At 35.7% G+C, this 27,457-nt stretch overlaps 2 protein-coding genes across 2 annotated transcripts; one reads left to right on the top strand and one right to left on the bottom strand.

Moving 5' to 3' along the window:
* Positions 1–15,056: 15,056 nt before the first annotated feature.
* LOC129219639 (myb/SANT-like DNA-binding domain-containing protein 3) lies at positions 15,057–20,264 on the top strand. Its single transcript, XM_054853910.1, has 4 exons — positions 15,057–15,459; positions 16,131–16,189; positions 18,014–18,085; positions 19,971–20,264. The coding sequence occupies exons 1-4, from the start codon at positions 15,057–15,059 to the stop codon at positions 20,262–20,264; spliced, it is 828 nt and encodes a 275-aa protein (XP_054709885.1).
* Positions 20,265–22,054: 1,790 nt separating this feature from the next.
* LOC129219633 (putative nuclease HARBI1) lies at positions 22,055–27,086 on the bottom strand. The gene is made up of 3 exons (XM_054853897.1): positions 26,676–27,086; positions 23,634–23,989; positions 22,055–22,443 (listed from the first exon to the last, which is right to left on the bottom strand). The coding sequence occupies exons 1-3, from the start codon at positions 27,084–27,086 to the stop codon at positions 22,164–22,166; spliced, it is 1,047 nt and encodes a 348-aa protein (XP_054709872.1). The 3' UTR covers positions 22,055–22,163.
* Positions 27,087–27,457: the final 371 nt, after the last annotated feature.

Raw genomic sequence — 27,457 nt, 5'->3', positions numbered from 1 at the left:
TGCCCGTTTTTCTATTTCTGTGTACAGAATAACAAATATTAAACTTTTTCGTAAGATAATGAAAATACTGTACATCCTATTCTGTTTTCTGTCTGACCGTTTGTATACCTGTTAATTTCTAAAAAATATACCTTTTATTCGAGATTTGTGAGGTGTTGGCCTGCAGAATATAATTCACATGAAAGACTTTTAGCTAGAGTATTTTACTCTGTACAATCTACAAATATTGAGAAAATCATACGTGACAGGACTTAGTCAAGATAATTTGAGTTATTTATTGACCAGTTAAAGAAAGAATTTTTTATGTCTATTGTCTGTGTTGAAGACCAAATATAAAAGAAGTTTAAATTCTAAAAGTATTTAAATTAATTTTTTTAAAAACTTCTCAGAAAATTTAAAGAACCTAAAAGTGGGCTAAATAATCGGTTTTTTTAAATGGTTTTTTTCAAAAAAAATTATTGGATCCAACCCAATTGGGTCCAATCCGGCCAACCCTGCGGCTTGGTTGAATTGACGTGGAATGACACGATCGCAGATAAAAGTCACGTTCAAAAAAAACAATTCAACCATAATAGAAATATCTAAAATGAAAAGAAATACCTATATAATACATACCTTTTTTTTTTCTTTAAAGAAATGCTTACTTTCAACAAGATCTCAAGAACCTGCATATGAGTAAACGTGACCAATCCTTTAAGCTCAGAACACTAAAAAATGATAGACTGAATAAATTCGTTTGCTCACAAGAGCACAATGTGAAACATTCCATCAAGAAATGTACACATGATAAAATTGTAATCGTTCTAAACAAAACATGCAAATGCCAAACACATATTTACATAGAGCTAAATATTTTATTATTCCTCAGAACACGTTGCTAGCACATTCCTATCACCCAGCACAGCACTACAAAATCAAACCAAAACTTTTACTGAAGCGCCAAAATAAAGTTCTTGTTGCCAACTAGTTTTACTGCACTCTTCAAATTATACTATGGAAACACCATGTTTGAATAGAGCTACTGTTTATTCAGTTGGCGACTTTTGAAAGCTTTTCTGTTCTTGTTCCTGGAGTCCTTATGAAAATATAGGGACTTTACCTGTTCCTATATTCGCAACTCAATAAACTATAGAGGAGGCACTGCAGCCATAAAGAGTTCTATAATGGAGTGCATTAGTGTGACGTCACTCCCTTACTTCAAGGTTCAACAAGTTTTATCGCGGCAGTACTTTCCCATGTAGTTTTATCGCGGCAGTACTTTCCCATGCAGTTTTATCGCGGCAGTACTTTCCCATGTTATTCCTACGAGGACGCTGAGTGAGATATAATATTTGCGAAATTAGGAAATATTTTATCGATTTTTTAGGTTTAAAAAGCACTTATTTCAATACCAGGTAAGTTAAAGTATCAAATGCAACCAGTCTTATGTTCATTTCAGGTACAGATTTCATTTGAGAGTTAAATAAAGTTTTGTTTACGTTCGCGTAGTGAACCATTGAGCCACTATTCCGCATGTGGTGTTACTATTATTGTCGCACATTTTCCTTCCATATCAAAATATTTGAATTGATGAAACTATTTCCATATTAGATGAGTAAAAATCAACAAAAAAATCTGTATTTCACGAAATTTATGGGGGGGGGGGGTGTTCGGTTTTTCAGAGTAATATAAGGGTTTGTTTACATTCGTTTAGGTGTAGTGATGGTGGTAATTCTGCCTCTTTCTTTTTAAATTCTGCATATTTCAACTCAGTTATGAAGCTTTTTATGACATTTCATGGTATGTTAAAGCATCATTTGCAATGCGTAAATTATAAAATGTTGTTTATATTCACTGAATGAACCACTATGCTCCACGGTGTGTTGCTACTATCTCACTCACTCACTCACTCACTCACTCACTCACTCACTCACTCACTCACTCACTCACTCACTCACTCACTCACTCACTCACTCACTCACTCACTCACTCACTCACTCACTCACTCACTCACTCACTCACTCACTCACTCACTCACTCACTCACTCACTCACTCACTCACTCACTCACTCACTCACTCACTCACTCACTCACTCACTCACTCACTCACTCACTCACTCACTCACTCACTCACTCACTCACTCACTCACTCACTCACTCACTCACTCACTCACTCACTCACTCACTCACTCACTCACTCACTCACTCACTCACTCACTCACTCACTCACTCACTCACTCACTCACTCACTCACTCACTCACTCACTCACTCACTCACTCACTCACTCACTCACTCACTCACCATCACTCACTCACTCACTCACTCACTCACTCACTCACTCACTCACTCACTCTCACTCACTCACTCACTCACTCACTCACTCACTCACTCACTCACTCACTCACTCACTCACTCACTCACACTCACCTCACTCACTCACTCACTCACTCACTCTCACTCACTCACTCACTCACTCACTCTCACTCACTCACACTCACTCACTCACTCACTCACTCACTCACTCACTCACTCACTCACTCACTCACTCACTCACTCACTCACTCACTCACTCACTCACTCACTCACTCACTCACTCACTCACTCACTCACTCACTCACTCACTCACATCACTCACTCACTCACTCACTCACTCACTCACTCACTCACTCACTCACTCACTCACTCACTCACTCACTCACTCACTCACTCACTCACTCACTCACTCACTCACTCACTCACTCACTCACTCACTCACTCACTCACTCACTCACTCACTCACTCACTCACTCACTCACTCACTCACTCACTCACTCACTCACTCACTCACTCACTCACTCACTCACTCACTCACTCACTCACTCACTCACTCACTCACTCACTCACTCACTCACTCACTCACTCACTCACTCACTCACTCACTCACTCACTCACTCACTCACTCACTCACTCACTCACTCACTCACTCACTCACTCACTCACTCACTCACTCACTCACTCACTCACTCACTCACTCACTCACTCACTCACTCACTCACTCACTCACTCACTCACTCACTCACTCACTCACTCACTCACTCACTCACTCACTCACTCACTCACTCACTCACTCACTCACTCACTCACTCACTCACTCACTCACTCACTCACTCACTCACTCACTCACTCACTCACTCACTCACTCACTCACTCACTCACTCACTCACTCACTCACTCACTCACTCACTCACTCACTCACTCACTCACTCACTCACTCACTCACTCACTCACTCACTCACTCACTCACTCACTCACTCACTCACTCACTCACTCACTCACTCACTCACTCACTCACTCACTCACTCACTCACTCACTCACTCACTCACTCACTCACTCACTCACTCACTCACTCACTCACTCACTCACTCACTCACTCACTCTCACTCACTCACTCACTCACTCACTCACTCACTCACTCACTCACTCACTCACTCACTCACTCACTCACTCACTCACTCACTCACTCACTCACTCACTCACTCACTCACTCACTCACTCACTCACTCACTCACTCACTCACTCACTCACTCACTCACTCACTCACTCACTCACTCACTCACTCACTCACTCACTCACTCACTCACTCACTCACCTCACTCACTCACTCACTCACTCACTCACTCACTCACTCACTCACTCACTCACTCACTCACTCACTCACTCACTCACTCACTCACTCACTCACTCACTCACTCACTCACTCACTCACTCACTCACTCACTCACTCACTCACTCACTCACTCACTCACTCACTCACTCACTCACTCACTCACTCACTCACTCACTCACTCACTCACTCACTCACTCACTCACTCACTCACTCACTCACTCACTCACTCACTCACTCACTCACTCACTCACTCACTCACTCACTCACTCACTCACTCACTCACTCACTCACTCACTCACTCACTCACTCACTCACTCACTCACTCACTCACTCACTCACTCACTCACTCACTCACTCACTCACTCACTCACTCACTCACTCACTCACTCACTCACTCACTCACTCACTCACTCACTCACTCACTCACTCACTCACTCACTCACTCACTCACTCACTCACTCACTCACTCACTCACTCACTCACTCACTCACTCACTCACTCACTCACTCACTCACTCACTCACTCACTCACTCACTCACTCACTCACTCACTCACTCACATCACTCACTCACTCACTCACTCACTCACTCACTCACTCACTCACTCACTCACTCACTCACTCACTCACTCACTCACTCACTCACTCACTCACTCACTCACTCACTCACTCACTCACTCACTCACTCACTCACTCACTCACTCACTCACTCACTCACTCACTCACTCACTCACTCACTCACTCACTCACTCACTCACTCACTCACTCACTCACTCACTCACTCACTCACTCACTCACTCACTCACTCACTCACTCACTCACTCACTCACTCACTCACTCACTCACTCACTCACTCACTCACTCACTCACTCACTCACTCACTCACTCTGATAAAGTTCATTCCAGTTGTCAACGAAACAATAAAAACCCCAGTAGCACCAGAACGTTCAAATCTGGTACAGAAATCGTGTTATTGGTCGAATGACGGTGTTAAGTGTTACTTGCACGTAAAATTAGACGTACAGCAACAGTGATATTATCACGGTGCCAGTTTAGTTCTGAGGTGATGTCATATTAGACGTTCAAAAAACGTTCTAATGCCACGGTGTTATTCCCGTGCTAAAATAACGTAATATTTGACGTTCCGATTTCACTGCATCCGAGCGCCCTCTATATCTGTATACAGATATAGAGGGCGCTCGGATGCATGGGTATACCTTGGAATAGTTCCAGAAACTTTCTTTGCTTGCCAACTTCAACAGCTTTCGGAGCAACTGCTCAAAAACAATCGGAGCAAAGGATATTCTTTTATTAAAAGTAAGTGATTAATTTAATTATATTTATTTTTAAATCTTTCACATGTAAATTTTGTCTATAAGTCGAATTTCATTTAAATTTTGAGTTTATTGTTTTTTTTTTTTTTTTTTTTCTTAGCTTCGAACATTCTGCAAAACTTAATTGTTCCATTTGTATAACTTAATATCAATGACTATTTCGCGGATACATTTTTTGCTAACATTTCTTTGTGAAATTTTCATTTCTGATCTGAATCCGAAATGATTGCTACCTTTATTTCCGTAAAAGGGGTTGTTTTAGTTATTCTATGCAGAATGCGTATTTCTTGTTTATTTTATCGCAACAAAACAAAATGGCGAGCGGCTACCAGCTGTTGATTGTCATCACCTGGTGCTTGAAAGTTTTCTGCGTTTATTATTTCTTCACAGACTTAACAAACAAAAACGACTGGCAAAAATCAACTAATGAATTGAAAACTGATGGGGAAAGAAAAATAATATTGAACAGAAGCGTTGGCTTTAACAGTTAAAATTATCTGCTATTTTTGTCTGCATTAGAAAAATATTCGCAAATATTCGCCTTGTAATAAAGTGTTTGAACTCGGATTTTTTATTTATTTTTTTTTTTTATTTTAAGTCTTTATTTAGAGTTTTAGATTCGGGTTTTAAATTTAACATCTTTTTGACGGGAAAAAAAAGCAGCCTTGCTCTTGAATCAATCGGCATCTTATAAATGGAATTAAATTGTATTTAATTATGAGTTGAGTATGTTTTGTGTGCAATTTTTAAATGGGATCGAATTTATGTCGAATAAAGGGGCGAAAAAATCCCCAACCTGACCTTTTCATATTTTCATGAAATTTTCAAAAATCTTACTCTTCCACATCTTAAATTTGTAAATAATTTTAAAAAAGAATTCAATCATCCATAACTTATGATTTTGAAATTCGTTAAAAAGTATTTGTTTTGCTGGTCGGCAGTGCTTTCATGCTTAACTTCAATTCGATGGGAACTTCAGTCTTGTAAAATAGCTCCTTTTAAAAGACAACTACGTGCTCTTTGATTCGACATGTAAGTTGAAAACCTTTTCAAAAAATGCTTCTCACAAAACTTCAAAATTTTTTGAGATATTGTCTTTCATCTCAAAAAATGAGTGCTAATCAGGGTTGTTTGTGATCTCTAATTTCCGAAAAATTTCGGCCGACAGATTCTAAAACTAAAAAAATATTTTAAAAAAATCTTTTAAAGTGGTATTTTTCAAATGATTTCAAATTATTTTTCTATGCATATTTGACAAGTTTTTTTCACGGGGGGGGTGAAGGGTAAAGGGGGGGGGGGCAACTTCCAAAAATTTCAGTTTCAAGACCATCACCCCTGGTGCTAATCTCTCAATAGTTCTGGTGAAAATCCTCTTTTTTTTCAAAATCTCAAAAAGACAATATCTTAAAATTGAGAATATTTTTTTCTAAATATTAAATTATGTGAAAAAAATTTTTTTTGAAGAGTATTTAAGTTACTGACCACCACACACAAATCAAAGTGCATGTTATTGTCAGCTATTACACAATCCTGATGCTCCCATAGCTTTGAGATATGATTTCAAAAGCACCAAAGGAAGGTACATTAACAAACCTCAAAACTTCATTACGCACTAGCTGCTCTCCCGGTCTACCTCGAAAATGAAAGTTGTGTCAAGTGACGCGTGTTCAACAATCACGCTTGAACAAAACAAAAAAAAAAAAGAAAATTAATTTGAATTCTGAAATTTTGAATTCAAATTATGTTTTTCGCAATCACGAACTGAGACAGGACCCTCCTCATCGGAGTTATTGTTTCTAGAAACAGCTCCGTCCCCCCTCCCCCAAGTCTGCCTCTCCTCCTGGGCGGTTACGTGTGCATAGTTGTGTGTGTAAGTGTGTAGGCTTGTGTGTGTGTGCGTAGACCTGTGTGTATGCACGTAGGCGTGTGTGTGTGTGAGTGTACGTGTGTGTGTAGGACATGGACGCCTTCGACCAGGAGAAGCGGATAGCTCAGGACCGGAGCAGCCGCGTCGCGCCGCCTGCAGAGGAGGGTGGGCGGTGGTGCTGCAGAGGCTTCTGGTCCAAGCTGAAAAAGGCACGGAACATCAAAAACAGTCAAATGAGAACAATAAGCAATCGTGATTGCTCAAAAAAAAAAAAAAAACACACAGTAAAATTTTGCGACAAATTCCGGAAAAATAACCGAAAAGGAAACGTTTTAAGTCTACCGATTGCAGGAAAAGCCTCAAAGCAAAACCCAGAATTTTATTTGTTTATGTTCAAGAAATAAAATGGCAACAGATCTTCCTTGGTTTTCTTCACGCTATAAATTTCAATAAAAGCATTGTTAAGGAAAGTTGAGATGAAGCACTGATAACTTGAATGGATGAAAGTCATCGAAAAATAGAGATTTCATGTCGAGAAATCTAAGTATTATCCTATGTATTATCCTCATATAAATAATAGTCGGTGATCAAGTAACCCGCGTGTTTCAACAATGAAACTCTGAGAATGTTTTGGTAATGTTTAACATGCAGGGAAGTGCTTAATCGTGACAAGGCTAAACTCGATCCGATGACTTAACTGTTTTACTGGTACTAAGACTCATTTTAGGAGAATAAAGAAACGTAAAAATGGTCAACAATGACCACTATCTACTGGAGTTAATGTTTAATCCACTGGAGTTAGGGTTAAACTGCCAAATTTAACTTAAACTACCAAAATATCACCAAACAGGCATTCGCTGCGTTTAAATGTATTATATCGAAACAAATTTTCACTAGAGTTTAGAGTTGATCCACTGGAGTTAGGGTTAAAATTTAAAAGTACCAAAATATCACCAAACAGGCAATGGCTGCGTTCAAATGTAGAAGCAAATTTTCACCTGTCATACCATGACGGATGACATTCTAGTAATAAATAGTTTTCAATTGACATCTCTGCTAATTATTATCGGAGGATTATGTTAAACAGCCAAACATAAGACGGGAAAATTACGAATCCAATTGTACCTGGTTTGATGGTCAGTTTACTGGCGTTCGGGAGAAGTTACTCGGACATATGTATATAGATTAATAATAGATTGATAGGTACAGACGCTCAGATTTTAATTATGTAGGATGATTTAGGAAAGATTTTTTTAAAACCATATGTATCTTTATGATATAAAAGAGCAATATTTCTGAAAGTTTTATGTTAGTATGAAATGGTCAGGTTCAGTGCCCACCTGATTTAACATGAAGTCACCCAATACGAAATAGAACACAATGAAATTAATACAGTAACAAATGAAATAAGCTTATTAATACGTTTTGAATTATACTGTCTACAACTCCTAGACATTAAAGTCAATGACAAATCTTTGCATCTTTCGAATTATAAACAAAATAAAATAGTTGAAGGAAGTACATGTATTGCAAAATAAATAACAGGTAAAAGCATCTAAGCACTCATTAATACACTTGTTGTAATTCGTTACGTAATCATAAAATTATTGGAAGACAAGTGTGTTAAATTACATACTTTATAGCATGAATTTGGGGAAAAAAACAACTAAAATTAGACATGTGATCCTCGCATATAATTTTGTTTCTTGAAAACATGAAAGTAAGATGCATACAAAATAATCAAAACAACTATACACTGTTAAAACTACAGGTTGCGCTTGGCACCTGTCAGGGGTGAAACACTTGTTCACCAGCGACACCCGATAGAGAGCCGAAATTGCACCCTTAGCAAGGGTGAAAAACTGACTCCCTTCACCCAACGTGCACCGTAGGTGAAAAGATGGTACCCTAGGTGAGAAAAATGGCACCTTTATTGCTTCCTATAGGGATTCCCCCCCCCCCCCCGTGTTGTGTGCGTTTTTGAACACAATTGTGTTTTATTTATTTTGATTTATATATACGAAGGCATTTGATCACATTTCAACTTTCGAACATAGTTTACAAGTGTTCATGACTTTAATTTGTCTGTTCGTGCACTAACTTTCTTATGTTCACACTTGAATTGCTCAGTAATTAATATGTTGTTGACAATTTTTACTATAATCCGTACCGAAAATGAACAGGGAAGGTATTTATCAATCATTTGCCGGAACAACCAGAAATATTAGGTAACATTAGATTAGAATCATAGGAAAATAAAAGCGTTTCATAAACGTTTAAAATTTTAATCGAGCGTAACTTATCAATACTTATTATAAGATTCGATATTTGAGTATCCTTATGCGTACAAGATAAATACTAATTTAAAAGCCCTTCTTTCCAATGTCAAGTTTTCCGTCAGATTAAAAATAAAAACGAGCAGATAACTACATTTGCTTCATGCAATAACGCCTGAGAAAGATATGTTAACCAAAACACGATATGAAACTCATGAGTCAAACGCTAACGCTAGTATTAACCAACGCGAGTTGAGGAAGAGTAACTGCCGAGTAGATGAACCCAGGGCTAACTCAAACCGCGAGGTTACTCACAGTTGTTATTATCCAACAGAGAGTCACCCAGACCTCTCATTTTTTTCTCCCTAGATGTAAAAGCCGCTGTGATTGGTGGATTTAGGTCATGTGATATTGTTTACAGGAGAGGCAAAGCCGACGGTTGCCGTCCTCGTTGTCGGCGGTTATGCTTACTATCGCATAGGCATTAGAGATGGGCAAAACGGATCCGAAAGGGGATTCGGATCGATCCGGATCGATCACTTCTCGGATACGTATCCGAGAAACAGATCCGGATCCGGGTCCATAGCGCATGCGCATTACGCGCGGATCTGGATCAGACACCTCTGGATCAGACACCTTGGATCAGACACTTGGATCAGACACTTGGATCAGACGCTTCCGAGTCCGAATCCATGGAGCATGCGCAGAGGGGTACCGATCCGGATACGTATCCAAGACGGATCCGATCCACAGAGCATGCGCAGAGGGGTACCGATCCGGATACGTATCCAGGACCCGGGTCCGATCCACAGAGCATGCGCAATGCACACCGATACAGAACCAAACTTGGAGGGACTAGTTTCCCCGATTGTTTTGAAGTTTGAAAAGTGAAACTATGGAGGCTGGGGGAAAGGGGAAAATGACACCGCGCGCATTCAAAATCAAAGAAGCAGAATCAGCGGTGCTGCAGGAGGGGCGAGGAAAGGGGAGAACTCGCAGATCGCAGACTGCGTGATTGTTGAATGGTGTTGTCTTGAGAAGTTTTTCCTGCGTGACGCAATTCTCAGAGAAGGATCGCAGGAGAAAATTCGGAATCTTTTGAGATTTGCGGTTTGCTTCGCAGTAGGGTATTCAAATTTTCGTGAGGCAAGCACAATTCATGTTTGGAATTTTGCAATTGGAGTATTTATCTTGGCTTGTTTTTATTCTATAAGAAGTAGGAACGTTTACTTTCCTTGCTCATATTAATCTTTAATTTTATTTAATTTTTCAACTAATAGTTACAACTAAGGCTGCCATAGCTTGGATTTTTAATAGAGATCTTTGGCTCTGCTTTCGCTTAAAAATCTTGGGCGTTGATCCGAGATTTTGAAATGTATCAAACCTATCAAACGTAATTTTTTTCCCGAAAGATAATTTTTTGGCTTAGCAATCTGGAATGGAATGGCGACCAAATAAATAAATCTTCTTAGCACTGAAAGTAATTTATGACTTACTGCAGTATCTGTGTCAAAAGACACTGATAGAACTTTTTTTTTCTTGTAGCACCATGTTTTTAAAGAAATTTTCCAATGAAATAACATTTATGATATCAATTTTAGTTTCCATTATCATATTTTTCTCCTTTGGTTGAGTTCGTTGATCAACCGGTAGCTTACCGGTCAGGCTCGTCGAACGCAAACTTTGTCATTTTTAAGATCAATAATCGACCAACTAGCTACAACACTAGCAATTACCAAAAAACGAGAATAAATTATAAGACTCATCCTAATAGTCTTTATTGCATGAAAATCTAGAGTTCTTATTACTCATTATGGATGAAAAAGCTATTTCCAAAGAAAGAAAAGCACTAGATGCCCAAGAGAAAAAATGTTTTTTTAGAAAGAGGCAAATACATTTTAGTTCACACAATAGAAAAACATTAAGGCAAAATAAATAACCATTTTATTAAAACAAATATCTCATCTTTAAAAATTTTTTTAATTGCATTTATACAAGTATTACATTCACAAGATTCAGTAACTTTGCATTTTAGTAAATTTGCATTATTTTTCTGAATCCATAAGCTGTGCATCTTTTCAAAGAAAAAAGAAATAAGGTGTATTATGAAAGTGCAGCTTAGCTTTTTTTTTTTTATACAAGTCTACTGTAAAAAAAAATAAATAATAATAGTAGTGCTGAATAATTTCTTTTGTCATAAAAGGAGCTGTACTTTCAAAACATGTTTTTTTTTCAACCTTGTTTAAAAAAAAAAATAATAATTACTTCAGAAATTCACACCTTCTATCACAGTCCATTAAGAGTCATTCTATTTCAAGTGACCTAGTGTTCTCCACTCCACTCGATCATCTCCAATTTAGTGAAATTCCATAGAGGTATAAGCCTTTGAATTTTAAACACATTTATGCAAATTTTCAGCTTCTGAAATCCAAATCCTGAAGATCTAGGATCTACCAAAAGTGATATAAAATGGCGAATAAGCTTTTTGCGCCAAACGAATTTGCAGAAAATTTTATCGCACAGAAAACCGAAAGTTTTAAGAGCTCGAAGTACGTTTTGTTAATACATATTCTAGCATTTTTGGACTTTGAGCTCATTAGATTTTGTTTAGCACGCATGTGAACTTGTTAAAAAAGTGCGGTGGTAGAATTTATTCTTCGATTTTAGGTTGTCATAAAATTGGAACAAAAACAAGCATGTCGTAGATGGAATTCCACCTCGTGGGAATGTCTCGTTTCAAGTTCAATTGAGGTTGGTTTAGCGGTGATTGCATTTTGCTGAGTTTTGTGAGGGCTTAGCTACTTTAACCCGGGAGAACTCGCGGTACTTTTCGTCACACGAACGCTGGGCCTCTGAGGCCCGAACTAAAATTTTCTGGGGAAAAGGGGAAATGTACATTCCTGAAAAGCATGTGGTCAGTATGTAAGTCACCTCGAACGCAGCTACTGTGGACCCCATTCATTTAATTTGAAAGGGTGATTTTTGGCAGCGTAGTTTTGTAATGACCGGGTCCGAGAAGCCTGATGCGAGTTCCCGCGGGTTAAATGAATGTTAAATTAATAAATTACCAACGTTTCAATACACGAAAACTGTAAATAATTTGCAATTTTTCAGTAATTTGCTGTTTTTGTACATTAAAAGTTTTTTAATTTATTTATTTAATTTTCAAGTGCAAAGGTATTTTTTTGTTACGTAGCTACTTTGCTTGAAGTATGAAACAATGTCCTTCCCTGTACTCAGCTGGAATCCACTGGACAACGATGTAACATCCATTACGGCTAAATGTTGAGAATGTTTAAGGTTTAAAACAACTCACATGCCGCATTTCTAGTTCCACAACCGCTGCTGAAAATTTGCATATATTAGTTCAAAGCTCTATAAAATTGCATCCAATTCGGAGATGGTCGAGTGGGGACGATTTGTAAAAATGGGTTAGTTGACGTGGAATGACTCGTACATAATTTTTATAGTCGTTTAGAGAAACCATGTAGGTAAACTAATTTTGCACCACATTATTCGTAATATATTCTACCTAAAATTTCAAAAAAAAAAAGAAAAAGAAAAAAATGAAGTCCCAATACTGCACTCTTGACGTCTAGGATATACTGCAGTGTCAGAGACGTACAGGATCACGCCCCCCCCCCCCTTCCAACCAATAAAAGAAACTAATTTGAGATCAACACCACACATTAACTTCAATTCTCCTCCCGTCCCCTCCACTCAACGGAGACAGTAAATGTTTTGGTTGGTAAGTGGGTTTAATTTACAACAGTCTTAGTTGTTAGGATAAAATATCAAAAACAAATCTGAAACATCTAATAACAGAAGCTTACTGAATATATTCTTTCGCTCTTATAATAATTTTAAATGTGAAAAGATTTGTTTAATGATTTTGAATGTGTGTGTGTGTCCAAAATGAATAGATCATTGCTTTGGAACAGGATATTTAACTTGATAGGGAAGCTAATATTTTAAATTATTTAAATTTTAATTTATTTTTAAATTTGTTTACGTACAGGTACTTAACAATGAAACTGAAACTCAATCACAAAGAGAAATTAGAATAGAAACAATATCAACACAACAAAGGTGTTATGCAATTCAGTAAATAATATAATTATTATTCAGTAAAACTTTAGATTCCTGAATAAAAAACACACTTCACCTATAAATAAAAGCAACACGGTAACATAAACTAGCATAGGAAGAATATAATTTTGAAGCAATTCAAAAAAATTCGCCATCCCGTGCAAAGCAAAGCGCCGTCTTAAAACAAAAATAGAAATGTAGTGTTTACAGAATTTACCGCCCCTAGCAAAGTGCCGCCCGGGACGAGTGCTCCCTTTGCCCCCCCCCCCACGCTACGCCACTGTTGAGCACCATCCCGATTGGGGAGATTATGGCCCCCCTGCCTAAGTTTTCCCGTTTACAGGAGCTAAGCTGGCTGTTCGGCTGTAATTCATAAGTAAATATATGTGGGATCTCCCAGATCAGTCATTTCGAAATTTTCACGGGAGGGACAGGGGGACAAAGAGAATATTCGCCCAACTGTAAACACGCAAAGTTTTCAGAAACGGGGTGTTATAGGGATAGGGGGAGGGGAATTGACACCCTTTCCTGACCGGTTTGGGCTTTCCGTAAGGCATTTAAACAACAAATTTGCATTATGCTAAATTTAATTAATGAATAAACACCATTAAGTTTTTAAATATGCATTAATATAACATAAATTTAAGTAAATTAATGGAACGATTGATAATTTATTTCTCTTTCGTGAAAAAGAAAGATGCCAAAGAAAAAAAGTCCAAAATTGTTAACACTCTCAACAATTATACTCCAGGAGTGGTTAGGCAGTCGCACACCCAGGAGTACGCAGCCCCTCCCCCCTTCCCTACTGCCAACCTTCTCTCGCATTGACCCTGATGTTCTAAAATGTACGCTCTGGTAATAACTTTGTGAGAAAAGGATAAAAAGAAAAAGAGAGATACGTGCAAATCTTAAATTTTTAGAATTAAATTTTCTGTATCAGTGCAGATACTTCAAGTAAAAATAAAAATATATTTAAATTATTCCTGCAAAAAAATTTCCTTCTCTCCTTCCGCCCTTCGCTGGAGGCGGAGAGTTTTGAAGAAACAATAATAAAAGCCATCCGTTTGCCACATAATAAAAGAGTTCTTAGTTCTGTGTTATGCACCGCAGGCAATACTCTTTTTGCCACACCAGAACGAGAGAAACGAATCTTCTGAAAGCAAACACTAGTAGCGGTTATCTCGCACTCCCCTCTTCCTCCCCTCCCTCCCATCGTGTTCCTTTCCCTCCATGCCCGCTCCAACCTGTTATCCATGTCCAATGTCCAGGTCCACTACTACAATGCAACGACTCCAGCAATTGGCTCTTCCGGATCTGTAGACACCTAGAACTTGTTAAATCTACTTTGATTGGCCCCTCCGGATCGATCCGGCGCGGATACGTATCCGGATCCGTTGCCAACAAAATTAAAGTTTCTATCAAGCGCGCAGCATTATCATTGGTCCGTCCGGATCGGTTTTTCACTACTACGATACAACGATCCCAGCAATTGGCTCTTCCGGATCTGTAAGAACTACAAACTTATTACATCCTCTCTGATTGGTCCTTGCGGATCGATCCGGACCTGTTGCCATCCAAAAAATCTGTTTCGCCGATCTTCGATCCGGATCGATCCTCGGACCCGTTGCCACCCAAAAAATCTGCTCGGACCTGTGGATCGATCCGCGGACCCGTTGCCATCCAAAAAATCTGTCCGGATCTGCCGATCTTTTTCTCGGATCTGTGGATCGATCAATCTTTTCTCGGATACGTATCCGCGGATCCGTATCCGAGTCCGACGACACATCTCTAATAGGCATATCCCTTTTGAAGCACGTTGTTTTAGGTTTCATTTATCATCATCCGTTCTCATTTATCATCAAAAGATGGCTTCGAAAACGAATTTCACACCATATGAAGCTGAAATGTTGGCTTCTTTGGTGGATAATTTCAAAGAAGTCATTGAATGTAAAAAAACTAATGCAATCGCTAATACGCAAAAAGATCGGGCTTGGGAGGAGTTGACCGCTCAGTACAATTCTATCGGCGGTACAATTCCTCCTAGGACTGCTCTTCAGCTAAAAAATAAATGGAAAAATATGAAAAAAGAATCCAACAAGCGAAAAGCTTTAGAAAAAGTGGAGATCTTCCGAACAGGTGGCGGAACGAAAAAAATGCTCATCACCCCCATAGAGGAAAGAGTCGCATCAATGGGTATTCTGACGGAGCCCATTGAATGCCAATATGACTCCGACTTCCCTTACGAAGAATCTCTGCAGCAAGATAGCAGTAAGTAGATTTTCATATTTCACTTTATTATATTTTAGTTAATAAATAAACCAACTACATTATATCTCTAGTCTAAACTTGTTCTCATAGCATAAAAAGTCAGTACTTTCATTTATTAACAGAAACAATGTAAATTGTTGTAATAAGAGGAAACTGCATATAGATGTAGTTTAATTAACATCACAATATAGGCATTAAAAGGAACATTAATAAGATAAGTATGGCAAATTATTAATTAAAAGGTAAATTAGTACATGAAAAAGCAAAGACGTGAGCAAAATTTTTTCACATATCACCATAATCTAGCTATTTAAGTTAGTAATTACTAAAAATCAAGTATATTTAATTCTCATCGTTGATTTGCGTTTAATGTTATATGACTTCATGACCAGAATCTGGTAGATATAATGTAGCAATTGCAAGGAACCCCCATGACATAAGGGCCCGAAAGGGATCCAGAGCTTAACATGAAAAAATTTTTATGTTTAACCAAAGGTCCTTCATAAATGTCTGCCACTGACCAGTGTTTTAGTCGGTTTTTCTAGTGTACCTACTAATGATAAAACAGCAATTGTGAACTAATCAGTACTTTTTATTCTTTTAATGGATTTAAAAATATTGCTTTGTTTTTGACAAAAATTTAATGTATTTTTTTTTTTCTTTTTTTTTAGGCAGAATTGTTCTGGAAGAACCAAATTACTCGGCTGAAGTTATTCCGGTCCAAAGTCAGGTAAATAACAAACGTTACATATGTCTTACATTTCGTTATTTTAGTTTTATTAATCAAAGCTTAAATGCAAGGCGCTATAAGCTTAAATTTTCGGAAGTTCTGAAACTTCCGAATGGAACTTCAATTTTTGTGAGGTGGTCTGTACATGTAATAAGAAGGGACAATCTGCCATTTCAAAAATGCAATACTGTCCTAAACTTGCCAAAAAAGCAGACGAAGTGTGCCGAATAAGGATATTTTCCGAAGGTCACAGTGACCTTCCATCAGGGGGGCGCGCCTGTTTAAATTACCTGGGAACTGACAGGAGCTCAGTTCCTGTACTTTCCAATATTATGTCATATAAAAGAGAATCCAGGCCATTCATGTACAAAAATTAATTCTACTGTAAGTTTTCATCTAATGTAAATTTATTTGAAACAGTGGATGCTCCTGTATTTGTGCACTTGCAGCATGTAAATAACCGAGGAAAATGATTTATTATTTTTTTTTTTTTCAATTTAAATAAAATATAGTAACATGTACTTCTAGATAATTTTTTGGAAATTTTCAAGAAAAGTCTTTTCTTTTCAAAACGGTAAAATTCACTTTTAGTAATGTTGGTTAGAGAAAGTTCTTTTAAATTGTTCAATCGCACATGTGAAGCAGCAGCGCTTGAAATACCAGCTTTGGGATGCAAACATGGACAAGATAACCAAGGGGAAAAGAGCTATTGCATAGTGTTCCAATCACACAATTTTGACATGCTCCTCATGGAGGGAGGACGTCATATTCATGGCTGCCACACTTCTGTCCAAGGGACGGAATTCCGTCTTTTCAAAAATTTCGGCCATCGGATTTTTTTTCTTCCATCTTCAAAATGATTTTTATAGATGAAACAAATCTTTAATTTTGAATCTCTCACTCTCAGAAAAGGCCTTATTATTCTGATCACAAAAAACTGGCCCATCTGCTGAAGTTAAAAAGATAAGCTTTTTTTTTTTTTTTTCAAAAAATAACTAAGTTACTCAATCTGTTGATTTCAACCATTCTTATCATAATCTGGAAAATTTTCTTAAAAGTTTTATCGCAATGCATCTGATAGCCAAGAATCTCATACCTGATTTTTTTTAATTACTATTTTTTTTGAATGATATGAACTATTTATGTAACATGAACTATAAAATCTGAAGCTTTTTTTCTGCAGTAGCAAATAGTAAGTTTTTTTATTGTATTTTATTATTAGGTTCATTTTCTACTTTTACCTCCTAAAAATCTTGGACAATGATATGTTATTTTTTTATTTAGGTTTTAGTTTTTACTTAATCTTATACAATTTGGTTATAATATATAGTTACGGCATCAAAAATTAGCATTATATATGTCTAAAACATTAAACAAACTAAGCGCTAACATTTTGGTGTCTCAAAATGGAGCCACGCGCTTTTCAGTCCTGGCCAACTTACAGAGTGGCACCCATGGTCATATTTATCATATCAAAATCTTTTCAAATATGATACTTTACTGCACACTTTATGCATGGTAAATGGCAAATAAGTAAAAATGATGAAATTAATTAAAATTGATTAATTTTAAATATGTATTTAATCCATAACTTGTGTGATAAGTTTTATCTGCATACTTAAAATTTATTTTATAAACCTCTATTCAAATAAATCACGAGCCATGACGGTATTAGATCTAACAACTCTTCACTTATTCAACACATTGAGCTCTTTATCTACAAATTCTTCTGCAAAAGGAGCTCTGAAGACAAAATGATAAAAATATGAGAAGCATGAATTTATGTTTATTAATTTGCTGCATATTTCTTTCTTTTTATTGTAGAGTTCTACACCAACTCCTGCAGAGGTAGAGATCAATAATGAGCAAAACCGTGAGGAATCTGCACAGAGCCAGGTAAAATACTGCATCTTGAATTCCGTAATGTATTTAACATTTTTGCTGCCAATCATGTGCCAGCACATGATGTTAAAAAGTTTCTCCTTTTCAAACGGTGTTAGTATAACATGTGATCCTGAGATTACCAACAAAGGGTAAATTTATTGGCAGCGAACATTTTAACTAGTTCATAATGTTCTGCTTAACTCAACTTATATTATTTTCAACAAATTATGGTGTAAGATCCTGAAAACATAAGTTGTGCTTCATTTTCAGCAGAAACCAAATAAGCAGGCTTGTAAGTACAATAAATGATGTTTTCAATGCAAAAAAAAAAAGTTTGCAGTTGCTGCCCTATATCTTCCCACGGCCAGTGGCAGATATGAGGAGAGGGTCATGACCCCCCACCCCCCCTTACCGTTTCTTTTTCCCCCGAGTAAAGAGAAGGCAAAAACCTCTATTTAACGAATAATAAACGGCAAATTAACGAATTATTTAACAGCCAAAAATAATTTTTGACGGGCAAGGGGGCAACCAATGAAAAGCAGTTATGATGTAGAAAGCGATAATGAAACATTTTTAATGCTTTAATTACCTTTTTTAATGCTTTACACATGGCCTGGAAATAGTAAAATAATATCTCCTGCAGTGGGCTATAAACAACAGTTTTTTTTTCTTCTTTCCATAGAATTGAAAGAGAACTATTCCGAGTCAATTATCAAGAAAATTGTCAAACACCTATTGCTCAGTATGTTGAAATTTCAAATTATCTAGTGTGTAATAAGTCATGGAATGCTGTACAAAAAGGGTACACTTTCTAATTATGGTTAGAGTTGCTTATTAGAGCTTTCAGATAAGACAAGTGAAAAAAAAATTTCACAACCCGATATTGCGAATAATCCCAATTTAACGTACAATAGTTTTGGTCTCTGATTGAGTTAAATCAATGTCTGACTGTATTAGCTATCCATATTGCATTTAAATAATTTATGAATAAGATATAAATGATTTCAGTAATCTTTCCAATTGATTGATTATTTTCGGAGCTAAATATTGGAAATTCTACTTCTCTTCATCGCTTATATTAATTAATAACAGTTACACGTTAGGAAGTGCCTTATTCCTGGCCAATTTGGGTTTTCTCTGACACCCAAACAGTTTCATAAATTTTTTGGTATCTAAAACCATATGTTCCTCAGCATGGCCCACCCTAAAATGGTTGTCAGTATCTGCCTATAACAGTATAGTGCTTTTGTATCCTTTCCCCATAATACATCAGATCAATGTATGAATATCACGATTAAATCTCTTTGTAAAATCCAGTTACACACTTGGTACTCGCATCTTATTTTGATTAAAGCTGTGGTGCCATATTTATATCCCACAAAGCTGACCCATATGGCACGCTGTTGTGCTTTGTTTTTCAAATCAAAAATTGCAATTAGTCACGAATGTAGACCTCAATATTGCAAATTGTTTCTGGAAGCAGATGCAATAAAATATGTGTTAAGTAATGATTGCAACAGTTCTCCTTTTATAGTCTTCTAATCCCTTTTCATGTTTCCACATGTTAAGTAGCAAAATATTAAGTATTTTAAAATTTTATAATAAATTTTGTGGCCAGCAAGAATCATTTTATTATGAGTTGCAATCTTCAGGTAAGTAAAAGTTTGGCACTACTGTGTCAAAGTAATGACTACCAAAACTTCTGTTTTCGTTGCTGGTTACTCAGTCATCTATTTATTTATTGCACAATTATGCTAAAGATTGGTAATTTTATTAAAGTAGTTTACCGTTTAGTGGTATAATAGCTGATAACTGCAGAGATGCATTGTATAATAGTATATAGTTATTAGTTTTATTATTGAATTTATGCATTGAAATTTGTGTATATATCTTGTAGGACACCTCTGCTGCCACTCCAAAGCCAATGTCCCAAAGGTTGGCTGCAAACAGTAGGCGCGTCCGGGTGCCAACTTTAAGAAGACCAAATGCCTCTGCAAGGGCCTCTTCTGTAATGGTTGAAGGGGCAAAAGCCCGCAAAGAAGCAGTGGAGAAGGAAAGTGCTCAACTGATGGAGATTAGAGAAGCCGAGCATCTAATGAAAATGAGAGTGCTGGAGGCTAAGCTCGCAGCTTATGAAGAGATGAGGAATTACTATGCTGAGCTCAGCAAAAAAAATTTTGTAAACTTATAAATAAACCTTTATTGTTTTTAAATATAAATTGCTTTTCCTTAAATTTTTGATCAGTGACCTTTTCTTAATGTGCTTTTCAAACTTAATTGAAAGAAGAAAAGTTAAAACAAATATGCAAACAATAAAAGTAGTTCTTTTTAAGGATAAAATATTTATCCTTATCCTTCAGGGATTGAAAATCTGTAAAGTGAGTAAAATGTCTATAAATTAAAATCACTATGAATGTATCATTAGTAGATTTTTAGTGATACAATGATTGAACATGTATAATCCTTCTTGAGCCATGTATTTCTCTACCAAAAGCCAGAAAGGTCAGGCCATACTTTTTTTTCATGCCTTGATTTGAATCTTTTGAAAATGCTTCATTTTATAAATTTTACTTTTCCTTAGAAAGAATCATTGATGAAAAACATAATTAAAATAAATAAGCTGGTGATTTTTCTCCATGGAAAAGAACAAACTTTTTAGTATTGGTAAAGAGTTTTATTCAAAAATGGCATAAAAGCTGATTTACAAAAGCATTGAATTTGAATGAAATGTTAAAAGACACACTAAAGATACAGGATTTTGCAATAAAAAAATATGAATTGAAATATACAGTTGATGACTCATGCTCCTGAATCCATTTGCACAAGTGATTTTTGCATTTATTCTGGGAGTATTAAAAAAGTACATGAAAATCATTGTGTATCACAATATAAAGAATAGACTTAAGAAATAAAAAAAACTCTGAAATTAGATTAATATATAGAATTACACTTTCAGAAAAAGTAATTAAGTCAGCCAAATAAATTAGAATTATTTTAATGTTTAATTAGCATTTAAATATTAACATGAGTAACAAATATACTCTCAGGAAAATACGCTTTAAGTTAACTTGCAAATCAGGTTGCGATAAAAAGCATCTAATGCACATTTTTAGAGAAACTATTTTGTAAGAAAATATCTAAAACATAATAAAATGTGTCGAAGTTATATTTTATAGTATGTATGAGTCTTTTTGTTTTCATAATAGTATCCAATTTTTACAACATTTATGCATGTGTACAAATAAAAGTGTTCAAAATATAGTGCAACAATTAACTTAAATATAATAAATGACAATTTTTGAACTGAAGGGAAAAAAAAATACATACACGGAAGTCTTTTACAGCTTTGTAAAAGTTCTGTGATTTTCTTCTGACTATAGTCTCATTTCGTGATCAAAAACTAAATAACCACCTAACTACTTGAGAAAAATGCCAGTAGTTTGTTTTTAAAAATTGTCAATCTACAATAGTTTTTGTTTATTGTAGTTACAGAGTATTATATGAAGAACATGAATTTAAAAAAGAAATTACACAAGTTTTAAAATAAAATGGTATATTTTTAATAAAGTTATTCTTCCTTAATGAACAATTTAAAAAAGGAACTTTGTATAACATCATAATGTAAAACTTTAATGCCAAAACCGTAAAAAAATTCAGTTTTTTTTTTCAATTAAATATTACTTGTAATAACATTTCTTTGTGTTATAAATGAAATTGAAATTTGTCATCTTGGTAGTGTTGTGAAATTATTTTCCCAACTCTATCAACTGTTACACAAAAGAAGATTTACAAAGTTCTCAAGAAATTATTGTTGCCACCGTGGCGTTGCATAAATTGCACAGATTTCATTTATTGAGAAGTGAACTAAATTTCAGACTGAATTGTTTTGAATCTAGTCCTTAAAATTTAAAATGAAAAAGATAATAGCAAGCAAAATCATTTTAGAATTACATTGCAATTGAAACTACAATGGAGGTTGACATGGACATGTGGGATAGGAAGGAACCAAAGTAAATTTTTTCTTTAGCCGATGCTAATATAGTTGAAGAAAAATAACAAATAAAGAAGAAACTAAATATTTACAAAATAATTAAAAATAATTTGCAACTATTGCATTACGCTTGGCCACGCCTGCATGATGTGTATTATGATTTACAGGTCCATCATGAACACCAGGTGCGAAATTACCTTCATCATAACTGTCACCTAGTATGATTGCAATATTATGCAACACCGCTGTGGCAACAATAATTGTTTGAGAATTCTGTAACTGACATCGCATTGATTCCGCAATACATGCAAATCTTTTCTTCCAAACACCATATTGCCTCTCCACAACATTTCTGGCCAAAATCTGTGCTTCGTTGTACCTAAAGAAGTAAAACAATATAAAAGTTAAAACATGAAACAAAGCTATGTACCTAAACATCCTTACAAGGGCAATATAAATCTTGACAGCAAGAAGATGGTATTTTTGGCACATTACTTTATCCGCATAAATTGTCTGAATTCCATGTAACATGAAAAAAAACAAAAACAACATGACATGGAAAAGATGTATGGGAGCTTTGCTATGAAGCGAATTAAATCCTGATGTGTTACACCAAACAGTTGGAAAGATCCTAGTTTAGCATACATGTTTATATTCTTGATGCTCATAAGCTTCAGTAAATGATTCGTCATTATCTAAAGTGATCAGACATGTGTTCTGCTCTTCTGTAAGATTCCAAATAAATAAATAAACAAGGTATTTCAATCTTTTTGTTGAAAAATCAGGTAAGATATGAAATTCTTCAGTTCAGTGACACAGTAAATTAAAAAAAAAAAAAACATAGTTACTTCCTCCTACTCTATCAATGTCCTAGTTTTTTGTTTAAAAAATGTGGCCATTGTAAAGTTGCACTTTTTTCAACATTTTTGAACCCCTCCCACTTATGACATATAATTTCACACTTCACCGTACCCTCTCCCCTCCACTTGTTACTTCACACTATTTTTCATAACCATGTTATAAAATATGGATGATGTCACAGTTCTTCCCCTCCCCAAGCAGAAACTCAAAATTTCAAGAACACATTATTTGTAAACAGCCTATAATATAAACAGTCACTCACATATATGTACCGGTTTGCCCATTTAAATAAAAGTTTTGTTGTAAAAAGTTAGCACATACATAATACAGAGTGGAGGAGAATAATTAAAGCTATTAAGTTATAGTCATGAACTAAATACAAAAGGGCAGGACTTTTAGGGATGCTCCTAACTTTTTTTTTTTTTGGGAGGGGGAAAATTTTCATTCCTCAGCTGTATCTAATGAGAAGAGTCATAAATCATCATCATAAAAAAAAAATTAAGTTTTACTTTTGTAATGCTGTCTGCAAATTAGTACAATAAGGAATTTTTTTTAATTTTTCTTGTTAATTATTCTGTTTTCCTGAGGATTCATGCCTCACACATTGGAAACCACTGCATTAGCACTGAGCATAGACAGTGGTGCTAGAAACAAAATATTTCTATAGCTTGAACTTTAAAACTGACAGAAAGAAACGCATAAAATTACCTTTTCTCGCCATCAGTAGCTGGAGCTGAAAATGGTGTCATCAGGTATGAACGAAGCGGATAACCGAGATCACCTAACACATGGTATCTGTTAGGGACTTCAGTTTCGAGATGTGCGCGCAAATAAGAATGGTCGAATATCGTACTGTCATGTGTACTGCCAGGCCATCGCACTACAAGGTTCCTTATTAACAGGTCTGCATCGCTGACAGTTTGGACATTCAAGGAAAACTTCCCTCTCCTACTTCTATAAGTTTCAGCTCGTTCTCCTCCTGGGCTTTTAATTCTTATCAACGTGCAGTCTAGTGCACCAATCACTGATGGAAACCCAAATTTTTCAAAAAATTTTTGGCTGACCTGAAAGAAAGGAAGTAAATTAGCATATTACATTAAATATGTAATTTCAAAACAATCATACAGAGCTATTTCAAGGACCAAAATATCCAGTTTTTTCATCAAATACTTCTTAAAATAATTAAAAAATCTGTACTTTCTTAACTAAACATCAAAGAGGAAAAAAATGTTTTTATATTATGACAATTAAGACTATTGAATTCTATTTTCGTCCCATCATTGTAAAAAACTAAAATTATGATAAAACAAACTAAATTAAGCAAAAAAAAATTTTAAATGTTGCCTAAAATATGAGTTAAAATAAATTGAATAATTCGATTTATTGAGCAATTGCTTATTGTTCTCATTTGACTGTTTTGAATTCCTAACATTTTATTTCCCCCCGCCTCCCTCTGCAGCACCACCGTCGACCCGCACCTCCCGATGCTGCTCCTCTAGCAAAATCTGGCTCCAGGTTGTGTCTTTATCCTACACGCACACGAATACTCACACGCCTGCACACACACACATACCCACACACTCATGCCTGCACACACTCACGCCTAGACACAAACACACACGCCCACATACACACACATACTCGTAATTGCGGAAAACATAATTTGAATTCAAAGTGCCAAAATTCAAATTAATTATTGAGCAATCAAGATTGCTTATTGTTCTTATTTGACTGTGCGTGACGTTACCCTGATTTTATTTTCCCCCGCCTCCCTCTGCAGCACCACCGTCGACTGTCCCCTCTCGATGCTGCTCTACTAGTGAAAACAGTCTCCAGGTTGCATCCACATCCAAAATACACACACACATGCCTGCACACAGACACAAACACACATACACTCATGCCTGCACACAGACACAAACACACACCCATACTCATGCCTGCATACAGATACAAACACACACGCATACATACACAAACCTATACACACACACTCATGACTAGACACAAACACACATGCTTACATACACACACTCGTGATTGCAAAAACATAATTTGAACTCAACAAGCCAAAATTCAATTTTTTTTTTTTTTTTTTTGCTGTTATTGCTACAAAACAGATCAGATTTTCTTTCTGATGATATAAGTTTTCTTCTTAGCAAAGAAAGTTTTCTTGTTCTGCATAGTAGTTTTAATTTGAGACACGTAAATGAATTAAGTTGTATCGTTAGATAGCAAGTCTAATTTTGGATCAGTGAGACCGCTGTATGCTTTGCTTCTCAGACTTATTTCTATGTTTTAATGTATAATAGCTATAATTTGCTGGAGTGAAAAAAATATATTTAATAGATAAATATTAGAGACATACCGAGTACTCGGTAACTACTCGGTACTCGGCCAAATTTTGATCAGATACTCGGCCAATACCGAGTAGTTGCAAAAAATTGAATATTGTCCGAGACATATATAAAAATTTATGAAAAGCTCAAGCATATATAATATTCTGCTATCATTTACAATTCAAGTTTACAAGTCAAATTTAAATTTTGGGAATAACGAAGTTTGAAATGCTTCAATGGAATAAATCCTTATTTTGTCCCCAAAGTTAATAAAATTTATTTATTAAAAATTGTGCAAAAAAGGTAAGTACAGAAAATATAGAATTTTTATAATGGATTTTTGCTACAAACCAAAAATAGTTATAAGAAATATAAAAATACCTTTGCTCTTAAAAAATAAAAGGAAATAAAGCAGCGTTAAAAGCACAGTGCAGGAACACTGCAGACACGTGTTTTGGCGTTATTAGGAATTCCTTTTTCAATGCACAAAATGCGAGCTCGTGGATTTAAAGGCATCCGACAGAAGTAGGATTTTTTTGTCGAATCTCTTTACATTCTTTAGCTCTGATTTTATGCACTGAAAAAGACGTTCCTTATAATGCAGAAACAGGCGTCTGCATTGTTCCTGAACATTTGTTTTATTTGCTTTTAAAAATTATTTGTGTTTGGTGGACTAGAACTGTAATAGATTGGTATAATTTGTTTCAATTCCAACTTGATTAATCATATCTTTATTTATTTTTATTTTTAAAAATAATTTTTTTTGTAAAATTTTTGACATATATGTATGTATATGTCAATATGTATATAAATGACTTTGTATTTATATATATATATATATATATATATATATATATATATATATACATATATACATACGAAGTTTTTTAAATAATGCGTAATTAAATTTCACCTGGAATTTAGTTTTAAAAACTATTAGACTAATATTCCAATAAGTTCAAAATTCATCACATGTGTGTCGGTGGTTTTCTTAAAATGCAATTGGTACTCGTTAACTCGGCCGAATAGTGAAAGGCCGAGTACTCGGTACTCGGCCAAAGTTGCTACGGTATACGTCTATCAAACCTGTTTTACACTGAGAAAACCAACCTGCACAGAATTCAATATTATAACCCATGCACTATTAATAGGACATAGGCTATAGTAAAAAGGGTGGAGAATTTACCCAACATAGTACACAATTGAAATTTAAACTCTTGGTTTAAGATATAGCATCACTATTGGTCTTTTACATTGGTGCAATTTATGTTGCAAAAAGTTAAACACTTAAGATGTAAAGGTGTTTTTTTTTTCTTTTTTCAAATTAAATATAGCATTTATTATTAACTACTATTTAATACAAAACATTTAAAAAGTTGTCTAAAAGCAAAGAATAACACAAGTTATTTACCTGTAATCTCTCTTCTTCTGTCTGTGGCAAGTAAATGTACTGCCCAGAAAGGGAAGCAAGACTTTTTGAAACTTCGTTGATTGCATTGCACGCTGATGGTTGACTTATTTTGTTCAAATCACCAATATTCAATTGGATTGTCCCCGTCGCATAAAATCGGAGAGCAGCAAGAATTTTCTCGGCGGCAGAAAGTGCATCATTTCTTGTTGTCTCCGATTCCAATTCTAGATGCAGGGTTGATATCAGATGATACACAGTTTCTTTGTTGAACCGATATCTTTTTCTAAAATCCACCTCATCTTTATCATATAAATCATTGCTCTGCCTGTTTGGTCTAGTTCGAGGCCTGCGTTCAATCATTTCAAGTATTTCCAAATCTTCTAACGCAAACAAATCGTACTCGTCCGCCATCTTTATTTATTACGGAAGTAGCTCGCTGTCGCGAGTTAACTCGCCGAAATCGAGGGGTTAGATTTGGAGCTGAAAAACCGGCTCACAACACGGTGTTAACTCCGACTCGCGTTGGTAAATAACGTCAACCCTTCGATTGGCAGGTAACCCTTGGACCCCAGAGTTACTCGCGTTGGTTAATAAGTTGGTTAATTTGCCGGAACAACCAGAAATATTAGGTAACATTAGATTAGAATCATAGGAAAATAAAAGCGTTTCATAAACGTTTAAAATTTTAATCGAGCGTAACTTATCAATACTTATTATAAGATTCGATATTTGAGTATCCTTATGCGTACAAGATAAATACTAATTTAAAAGCCCTTCTTTCC

This window comes from Uloborus diversus, chromosome 1 (genome assembly GCF_026930045.1).
Source record: "Uloborus diversus isolate 005 chromosome 1, Udiv.v.3.1, whole genome shotgun sequence".
NCBI classification, from domain to species: domain Eukaryota; kingdom Metazoa; phylum Arthropoda; class Arachnida; order Araneae; family Uloboridae; genus Uloborus; species Uloborus diversus.
This window is presented reverse-complemented; position numbering and strand designations above follow the sequence as displayed.

Coding starts and splice junctions, on each gene's coding strand:
- LOC129219639 (XM_054853910.1), top strand. CDS start 15,057: ATGGCTTCGAAAACGAATTTCACACCATATGAAGCTGAAATGTTGGCT. Junction 16,190..18,013: donor TTATTCCGGTCCAAAGTCAG/GTAAATAACAAA, acceptor TTTTTATTGTAG/AGTTCTACACCAACTCCTGC. Junction 18,086..19,970: donor AGGAATCTGCACAGAGCCAG/GTAAAATACTGC, acceptor TATATCTTGTAG/GACACCTCTGCTGCCACTCC.
- LOC129219633 (XM_054853897.1), bottom strand. CDS start 27,086: ATGGCGGACGAGTACGATTTGTTTGCGTTAGAAGATTTGGAAATACTT. Junction 23,990..26,675: donor CAGAAGAAGAGAGATTACAG/GTAAATAACTTG, acceptor CCTTTCTTTCAG/GTCAGCCAAAAATTTTTTGA. Junction 22,444..23,633: donor GCTACTGATGGCGAGAAAAG/GTAATTTTATGC, acceptor TTACTTCTTTAG/GTACAACGAAGCACAGATTT.